The 10,107-nt window shown below is 45.0% G+C and overlaps 1 protein-coding gene across 1 annotated transcript in view; it reads left to right on the forward strand.

Annotated features, from left to right (window-relative positions):
- Nucleotides 1–8,500, forward strand: part of PTPN3 (protein tyrosine phosphatase non-receptor type 3) — a 1,427,127-nt gene extending 1,418,627 nt beyond the window's left edge. The window contains 1 exon segment of the mRNA XM_040432350.1: nucleotides 8,080–8,500. Coding sequence (XP_040288284.1) covers nucleotides 8,080–8,157 — 78 coding nt within the window. The 3' untranslated portion in view covers nucleotides 8,158–8,500.
- The last annotated feature ends 1,607 nt before the right edge of the window (nucleotides 8,501–10,107 follow it).

Raw genomic sequence — 10,107 nt, forward strand, 5'->3', positions numbered from 1 at the left:
CACCTGCCGCCCAGCAAACATGGGATGTACCACCAACACCACCACCTGCGTCACCAAGCATCTCAACCATGTCACACGGCAGCGTTCAGCTCTCCATCTCACAAACATTTGAGAGAAAGCGTAAATTCCCACCTAGCCACCCTCGATCCCTGGCCCTGAATGCCAGCATTTCTAAACTACTGGCCTATGAAATGCTGTCATTTAGGCTGGTGGACACACACAGCTTCAAACAGCTCATGTCACTTGCTGTCCCACAGTATGTTGTTCCCAGCCGCCACTACTTCTCCAAGAGAGCCGTGCCTTCCCTGCACAAACAAGTGTCCGATAAAATCAAGTGTGCACTGCGCAACGCCATCTGTGGCAAGGTCCACCTAACCACAGATACGTGGACCAGTAAGCACGGCCAGGGACGCTATATCTCCCTAACTGCACACTGGGTAAATGTAGTGGCGGCTGGGCCCCAGGCGGAGAGCTGTTTGGCGCACGTCCTTCCGCCGCCAAGGATCGCAGGGCAACATTCTTTGCCTCCTGTCTCCTTCTCCTCCTACTCAGCTTCCTCCTCCTCCTCTTCTTCCACCTGCTCATCCAGTCAGCCACACACCTTCACCACCAACTTCAGCACAGCCCGGGGTAGACGTCAGCAGGCCATTCTGAAACTCATATGTTTGGGGGACAGGCCCCACACCGCACAGGAGTTGTGGCGGGGTATAGAACAACAGACCGACGAGTGGTTGCTGCCGGTGAGCCTCAAGCCCAGCCTGGTGGTGTGCGATAATGGGCGAAATCTCGTTGCAGCTCTGGGACTAGCCGGTTTGACGCACATTCCTTGCCTGGCGCATGTGCTGAATTTGGTGGTGCAGAAGTTCATTCGCAACTACCCCGACATGTCAGAGCTGCTGCAAAAAGTGCGGGCCGTCTGTTCGCGCTTCCGGCGTTCACACCCTGCCGCTGCTCGCCTGTCTGCGCTACAGTGTAACTTCGGCCTTCCCGCTCACCGCCTCATATGCGACGTACCCACCAGGTGGAACTCCACCTTGCATATGCTGGACAGACTGTGCGAGCAGCAGCAGGCCATAGTGGAGTTTCAGCTGCAGCACGCACGGGTCAGTCGCACTGTGGATCAGACACACTTCACCACCAATGACTGGGCCTCCATGCGAGACCTGTGTGCCCTGTTGCGTTGTTTCGAGTACTCCACCAACATGGCCAGTGGTGATGACGCCGTTATCAGCGTTACAATACCACTTCTATGTCTCCTTGAAAAAACACTTAGGGCGATGATGGAAGAGGAGGTGGCCCAGGAGGAAGAGGAGGAAGAGGGGTCATTTTTAGCACTTTCAGGCCAGTCTCTTCGAAGTGACTCAGAGGGAGGTTTTTTGCAACAGCAGAGGCCAGGTACAAATGTGGCCAGACAGGGCCCACTACTGGAGGACGAGGAGGATGAGGAGGAGGTGGAGGAGGATGAGGATGAAGCATGTTCACAGCGGGGTGGCACCCAAAGCAGCTCGGGCCCATCACTGGTGCGTGGCTGGGGGGAAACACAGGACGATGACGATACGCCTCCCACAGAGGACAGCTTGTCCTTACCTCTGGGCAGCCTGGCACACATGAGCGACTACATGCTGCATTGCCTGCGCAACGACAGCAGAGTTGCCCACATTTTAACGTGTGCGGACTACTGGGTTGCCACCCTGCTGGATCCCCGGTACAAAGACAATGTGCCCACCTTACTTCCTACACTGGAGCGTGATAGGAAGATGCGCGAGTACAAGCACACGTTGGTAGACGCGCTACTGAGAGCATTCCCAAATGTCACAGGGGAACCAGTGGAAGCCCAAGGCGAAGGCAGAGGAGGAGCAAGAGGTCGCCAACGCAGCTGTGTCACGCCCAGCTCCTCTGAGGGCAGGGTTAGCATGGCAGTGATGTGGAAAAGTTTTGTCAACACGCCACAGCTAACTGCACCACCACCTGATACGGAACGTGTTAGCAGGAGGCAACATTTCACTAACATGGTGGAACAGTACCTGTGCACACCCCTCCACGTACTGACTGATGGTTCGGCCCCATTCAACTTCTTGGTCTCCAAATTGTCCACGTGGCCAGAGCTAGCCTTTTATGCCTTGGAGGTGCTGGCCTGCCCGGCGGCCAGCGTTTTGTCTGAACGTGTATTCAGCACGGCAGGGGGCGTCATTACAGACAAACGCAGCCGCCTGTCTACTGCCAATGTGGACAAGCTGACGTTCATAAAAATGAACCAGGCATGGATCCCACTGGACCTGTCCATCCCTTGTGCAGATTAGATATTAACTACCTCCCCTTAACAATATATTATTCTACTCCAGGGCACTTCCTCATTCAATACTATTTTTAATTTCATTTTACCATTACAGGGAGTGCAGAATTATTAGGCAAGTTGTATTTTTGAGGATTAATTTTATTATTGAACAACAACCATGTTCTCAATGAACCCAAAAAACTCATTAATATCAAAGCTGAATATTTTTGGAAGTAGTTTTTAGTTTGTTTTTAGTTTTAGCTATTTTAGGGGGATATCTGTGTGTGCAGGTGACTATTACTGTGCATAATTATTAGGCAACTTAACAAAAAACTAATATATACCCATTTCAATTATTTATTTTTACCAGTGAAACCAATATAACATCTCAACATTCACAAATATACATTTCTGACATTCAAAAACAAAACAAAACAAATCAGTGACCAATATAGCCACCTTTCTTTGCAAGGACACTCAAAAGCCTGCCATCCATGGATTCTGTCAGTGTTTTGATCTGTTCACCATCAACATTGCGTGCAGCAGCAACCACAGCCTCCCAGACACTGTTCAGAGAGGTGTACTGTTTTCCCTCCTTGTAAATCTCACATTTGATGATGGACCACAGGTTCTCAATGGGGTTCAGATCAGGTGAACAAGGAGGCCATGTCATTAGATTTTCTTCTTTTATACCCTTTCTTGCCAGCCACGCTGTGGAGTACTTGGACGCGTGTGATGGAGCATTGTCCTGCATGAAAATCATGTTTTTCTTGAAGGATGCAGACTTCTTCCTGTACCACTGCTTGAAGAAGGTGTCTTCCAGAAACTGGCAGTAGGACTGGGAGTTGAGCTTGACTCCATCCTCAACCCGAAAAGGCCCCACAAACTCATCTTTGATGATACCTGCCCAAACCAGTACTCCACCTCCACCTTGCTGGCGTCTGAGTCGGACTGGAGCTCTCTGCCCTTTACCAATCCAGCCACGGGCCCATCCATCTGGCCCATCAAGACTCACTCTCATTTCATCAGTCCATAATACCTTAGAAAAATCAGTCTTGAGATATTTCTTGGCCCAGTCTTGACGTTTCAGCTTGTGTGTCTTGTTCAGTGGTGGTCGTCTTTCAGCCTTTCTTACCTTGGCCATGTCTCTGAGTATTGCACACCTTGTGCTTTTGGGCACTCCAGTGATGTTGCAGCTCTGAAATATGGCCAAACTGGTGGCAAGTGGCATCTTGGCAGCTGCACGCTTGACTTTTCTCAGTTCATGGGCAGTTATTTTGCGCCTTTGTTTTTCCACACGCTTCTTGCGACCCTGTTGACTATTTTGAATGAAACGCTTGATTGTTCGATGATCACGCTTCAGAAGCTTTGCAATTTTAAGAGTGCTGCATCCCTCTGCAAGATATCTCACTATTTTTGACTTTTCTGAGCCTGTCAAGTCCTTCTTTTGACCCATTTTGCCAAAGGCAAGGAAGTTGCCTGATAATTATGCACACCTAATATAGGGTGTTGATGTCATTAGACCACACCCCTTCTAATTACAGAGATGCACATCACCTAATATGCTTAATTGGTAGTAGGCTTTCGAGCCTATACAGCTTGGAGTAAGACAACATGCATAAAGAGGATGATGTGGTCAAAATACTCATTTGCCTAATAATTCTGCACGCAGTGTATATTGCGGGGCAACCCAAAGTTGAATGAACCTCTCCTCTGTCTCGGTGCCGGGGCCTAAATGTGTGACAGTGGCCTATTCCTGTGGTGGGTGACGTGAAGCCTGATTCTCTGCTATGACATGAAGACAGATTCTGTCACTGACATAAGGCCAGATTCTCTGTTACGGGACCTCTCTCCTCTGCCTGGGTGCCTGGGCCTAAATATGTGACAGTGGCCTGTTCCAGTGGTGGGTGACGTGAAGCCTGATTCTCTGCTATGACATGAAGACAGATTCTGCGCTGACATAAGGCCAGATTCTCTGTTACGGGACCTCTCTCCTCTGCCTGGGTGCCTGGGCCTAAATGTGTGACAGTGGCCTGTTCCAGTGGTGGGTGACGTGAAGCCTGATTCTCTGTTATGACATGAAGACAGATTCTGCGCTGACATAAGGCCAGATTCTCTGTTACGGGACCTCTCTCCTCTGCCTGGGTGCCTGGGCCTAAATATGTGACAGTGGCCTGTTCCAGTGGTGGGTGACTTGAAGCCTGATTCTCTGCTATGACATGAAGACAGATTCTGCGCTGACATAAGGCCAGATTCTCTGTTACAGGACCTCTCTCCTCTGCCTGGGTGCCTGGGCCTAAATGTGTGACAGTGGCCTGTTCCAGTGGTGGGTGACGTGAAGCCTGATTCTCTGCTATGACATGAAGACAGATTCTGCGCTGACATAAGGCCAGATTCTCTGTTACGGGACCTCTCTCCTCTGTCTGGGTGCCGGGGCCTAAATATGTGATAGTGGCCTCTTCCAGTGGTGGGTGACATGAAGCCAGATTCTCTGCTATGGCATGAAGAGACTGATTCTCTGCTGACGTGAAGCCAGATTCTCTGCTATGGGACCTCTGTCCAATTGATATTGGGTCATTTTTATTTTTTTTATTTTTATTTTAATTCATTTCCCTATCCACATTTGTTTGCAGGGGATTTACCAACATGTTGCTGCCTTTTGCAGCCCTCTAGCTCTTTCCTGGGCTGTTTTACAGCCTTTTTAGTGCCGAAAAGTTCGGGTCCCCATTGACTTCTCGAACTCGAACATCCAGGTGTTCGCTCAACTCTAGTCTTGAATCTTTGTGACATGTTTTTGTTTATATTGTTAAGCACCCTACTATAGCCTAGTGTGAGCTAATTATGACATTTTGTATTATCTATTTTTATTCCTTTGGGCCACCACTTCCGGTTTGCGTTCCATGCTGGAACGCATGGACACACGCGGACCGGAAGTGACGTCCTCCAGCCTGTTTTTGGCGCTAAATTCAGTTTAAATAAGTCAGTGATTCCCCAAGTAAACATTCTCCTGATGAAGGGGATTTATATATATCCCCGAAACGCGTTGGGCCTTCTCCTCACCCTACCCTGATTTCTTAATAAAGGCATTGACAAGAAGCACCAGCTGCAGGACTGGCGTTATTTCCTGACATTCTACAAGCGAACCAGGTGCAGGAGGAAGTGTTTGGGGGTGTTTTGAGTTTATCCCCCATCTCTCCTCCTGGGTGAAGTGAGTACAAACCTTGTTTCACTTTACAGATGTGGTTTTTATGATATTGGCTTAAAATTCATCTCCAGTCTGTCAGACATAGTGACTCTGGTAAAATATTTTAATACTTTAAGATATTTTAAATATTAGAATTATTCAAAGAAAGAGTGGCGCCCCCTTATGAGATAAAAACCTTTTATTTTCCTCCTATTGCATACTCTTGCCTAGGTACGTTTCCTAGCCAAGTTTATCTCACTGGCAGCCTTCTTAATATATTTATTTAGTTCATTTTACTTGCTTCCACTAATTATTCAAAGCAATTGTAATCATATACTGTACAGACCAAAAGTTTAGACACACCTTCTCATTCAAAGAGTTTTCTTTATTTTCATGACTATGAAAATTGTAGATTCACACTGAAGGCATCAAAACTATGAATTAACACATGTGGAATTATATACATATCAAACAAGTGTGAAACAACTGAAAATATGTCAAATTCTAGGTTCTTCAAAGTTAGCCACCTTTTGCTTTGATTACTGCTTTGCACACTCTTGGCATTCTCTTGATGAGCTTCAAGAGGTAGTCCCCTGAAATGGTTTTCACTTCACAGGTGTGCCCTGCCAGGTTTAATAAGTGGGATTTATTGCCTTATAAATAGGGTTGGGACCATCAGTTGCATTGAGGAGAAGTCAGGTGGATACACAGCTGATAGTTCTAATGAATAGACTGTTAGCTGCTTTTTTCTTGCCATAATACAAATTCTAAGTAAAGAAAAACGAGTGGCCATTATTACTTTAAGAAATGAAGGTAAGTCAGTCAGCCGAAAAATTGGGAAAACTTTGAAAGTAAGGGCTATTTGACCATTAAGGAGAGTGATGGGGTGCTGCGCCAGATGACCTGGCCTCCACAGTCACCGGACCTGAACCCATTCGAGATGGTTTGGGGTGAGCTGGACCGCAGAGTGAAGGCAAAAGGGCCAACAAGTGCTAAGCATCTCTGGGAACTCCTTCAAGACTGTTGGAAGACCATTTGAGGGGACTACCTCTTGAAGCTCATCAAGAGAATGCCAAAAGTGTGCAAAGCAGTAATCAAAGCAAAAGGTGGCTACTTTGAAGAACCTAGAATATGACATATTTTCAGTTGTTTCACACTTGTTTGTAATGTACTGTATATAATTCCACATGTGTTAATTCATAGTTTTGATGCATTCATAGTCATGAAAATAAAGAAAACTCTTTGAATGAGAAGGTGAGTCCAAACTTTTGGTCTGTACTGTGTATATATAAAAAATTTTTGTTGGACCCACACCTTTGGCGCCCTGCGAGTTAGGTTTCCTGACCTTCATTCTGAGAGCCAGGTGACTAACCCCCTCTTTTTTCTCTCTCCTGTCCATGTACCCATACAGCAGTTTACGACCACATATGGGGTATTTTTGAAAACTACAGAATCAGGGCAATAAATATTGAGTTTCGTTTGGCTATTAACCCTTGCTTTATTACTGGAAAAAAAATGATTAAAATGGAAAATCTGCCAAAAAAGTGAAATTCTGAAATTTAGTCTACATTTTCCTTTAATTCTTGTGGAACACCTAAAGGGTTAAGAAAGTTAGTAAAATCATTTTGAATACCTTGAGGGTGTAGTTTCTAAAATTGGGCCATTTATGGGTGGTTTCTTTTATGTAAGTATCACAAAGTAACTTCAGACTTGAACTGGTCCTTAAAAAGTGGGTTTTGGAAATTTTCTGTAAAATTTCAAGATTTGCTTCTAAACTTCTAAGCCTTCTCATGTCCCAGAAAAAAAGAAAATGTAATTTACATCATGATCCAAACATGAAGTAGACATATGTGAAATGTAAAGTAATAACTATTCTAGGAGGTTTCACTATCTGTTTTAAAAGCAGAGAAATAGAAATTTATTAAAATGCTAATTTTTCCCAATTTTTGGTAAATTGGATTTTCTTTTTTATAAATAAAAATAAAATATTTTGACTCAAATTTACCACTGTCATGAAATACAATATGTGACGAGAAAACAGTCTCAGAATGGCTTGGATATGTAAAAGCGTTTTAAAGTTATCACCACATAAAGTGACACATGTCAGATTTGCAAAAAATGGCCTGGTCCTTAGGCTATATGCACACGACCATTGTGTGTTTTGTGGTCCGCAAATTGCGGATCTGCAAAACATGGATGGCGTCCGTGTGCGTTCCGCAATTTGCGGAACTGCACGGACAGCCTTTAATATAACTGCCTATTCTTGTCCGCAAAGTGCGGACAAGAATAGGACATGTTATTTTTTTTTTTGCCGTCCACGGGAAGGCAGACACGGATGCGGACAGCACACGGAGTGCTGTCCGCATCTTTTGCGGCCCCATTGAAGAGAATGGGTCTGCATCCAAACTGAGACTTGGATGCGAACCAAAACAACGGCCGTGTGTATGAGGCCTTAAGGTGAAAAATGGCAGGGTCCTATAGGGGTTAGTGAAAAGAAGTCAAAACAATAACAATTACATTTTAGTGGTTTTCTAGTATTCTTTGTGTAGGAATAAAATTGTGTAAAATTGTATATGCTACATTTTAATTACTTGATGTTTATATTTTTCTTATTCAACAGAGTCAGTACAAATTTGTCTGTGAAGCCACTCTCCGTGTTTACAAGGACGGTATAACACAACCATTGCATCACAGTTGATCTAAATAACCTGCTTATCAAAGGGGCTTCCACAAGAAACAACATGATGTCTCAAGAAGAGCACATCGGTGGCATTTTTAATTTCACTAAAGCATTTTAAACTATGTCTGTATATATATATATATATAAAATATATTGTGTATATCTGTCCAAAAATCTGTATAAATAATGAACATAGATTTGCCACAAATTGTATTATCACAACACCAAATGCCTTGTATTGCCTTAGAATTAAACCTACTGTTCTTTGTGAGTATCAGCACTGCATTTTAGGCGATATACTGTAGTTCAATAGAAAATAGAGTAACCTAGCACATATACATTATTGTTAAAACTTTTCTGAGTGCCACAACAAGTACCACTGCGTATTTCATGTTTTAAAAATAATGTAGTAATATTTATTTATGGTGTTTCTACGGCACAAACTACCCAACAAGAAGACACAGTTTCAATGTGTAAAAATAACACATTATGGTAATTTGGGGTTGTGTACCTTTGGGGTGGGGTTGTAAAACAACCCATACTGATAAGAAGCAAATGAACAGCGGCACTCACCCATATGCAATCAAAAGCGACAGCTTTATTCAAAGTGAAGTAAGGCAGGGTGCGGACAATTCAAGAGCACGCATCAAACAGCGACGGCCGTTTTGCGCTACATGCGCTTCATCAGGCTGTTCGTCAATGCGTGCTTGCGCCAGCACTCCTTTTAACCTCTGGTGCGGTCTGTCGTCATGGAAATAGACAAATCAGACTGCACCCGTGCCAAAGGAGGTGTGTTCAACATATAAAAACAATGAACAAGCAACCCATTAGGGACAAGTACAGATACAAAACACACATAAATAAACATGATTCTAGAAATCTATCACAGGAACGGGCTGAGGTCATTTCTGTCGTTTAATCCCAGCTCTCCCAGGGCTTGTGAACGTGCAATCCACCTGGCTTCCCTCTGCAGGATGAGGCGATGTCTATCCCCCCCCCCCCTGCAGAGGAGCAGGCACGATTTCTAAACCGGAGAATGAAACACATTTGATGTCGCCACCGTGAACCTCTCTGACATGCTGAATAAATCTCGGACATCCCTTTCCTGTTCTGACCGAGTTCAAGTGTTCCCTAAATCTTTCAAAAAGACACCTTATGGTCTTACCGATATAGAATCGTCCGCAGGGGCACAGTAGTAAATATACCACATATGTGCTCCTGCAGTTGATAAAGGTGTTGACCCTATGCTGGATTCAATGCATTTTTTAAGGGAGTTATGATGGCAAAATGAGCAACTACCACATCAAAAATTTCCTTTGGGTAAGTTACTGTTGAGCCAGTTTTTGCTCCTGCTGGGCTGAAACCTACTTCTGACAAGTCTGTCTTTTACAGTGTGGGCCCTCCTAAAGGAAATCAGTGGTTTCTGCTCAGTAAGCTCATTTAGGGACGCATCTCTCCTCAACACGTCCCAATTCTTGAAAATAACGGAGCGAATGCGCTCTGCCATGGGACTGTATTTGAATGAGAATGCAAACCTGGTGGGTTTAACATCTACGTGACCCTATTTATTCCTGACGCTGCCACTCCTAAGTAAATTCTCCTGGGAGAAATCCTCATGTCTTCATTCAATGGTCCCTCAGGGTACCCCCTCTCCAGTAGGCGTTTTTTTAGATCTTGGGCCTGGCTCCGATAGCAGCTATTTTTACTATTAATACTCCTCAATCTGATGAATTGTCCGTGGGGTACGGCTCTTTTGACGCTATGTGGGTGGAAGCTGTCGTGGTGAAGCAAGGAGTTGGTCGCCGTGGGCTTAACCGCCTCACGTCCGCCCATAGGATATAAACGTCCTATGGGTGGACGTCTATTTCTGACAGCACGTTTTAAAACGTCCTGTCAGAAATAGCAGCTGCACGCTAATCGTGCAGCTGCTGATCGGGTTGCCCGCTGTCAGTGACAGCAGGGCAACCC

The sequence above is a fragment of the Bufo bufo genome, chromosome 5 (genome assembly GCF_905171765.1).
Source record: "Bufo bufo chromosome 5, aBufBuf1.1, whole genome shotgun sequence".
In the NCBI taxonomy this organism is placed as follows: Eukaryota; Metazoa; Chordata; class Amphibia; order Anura; family Bufonidae; genus Bufo; species Bufo bufo.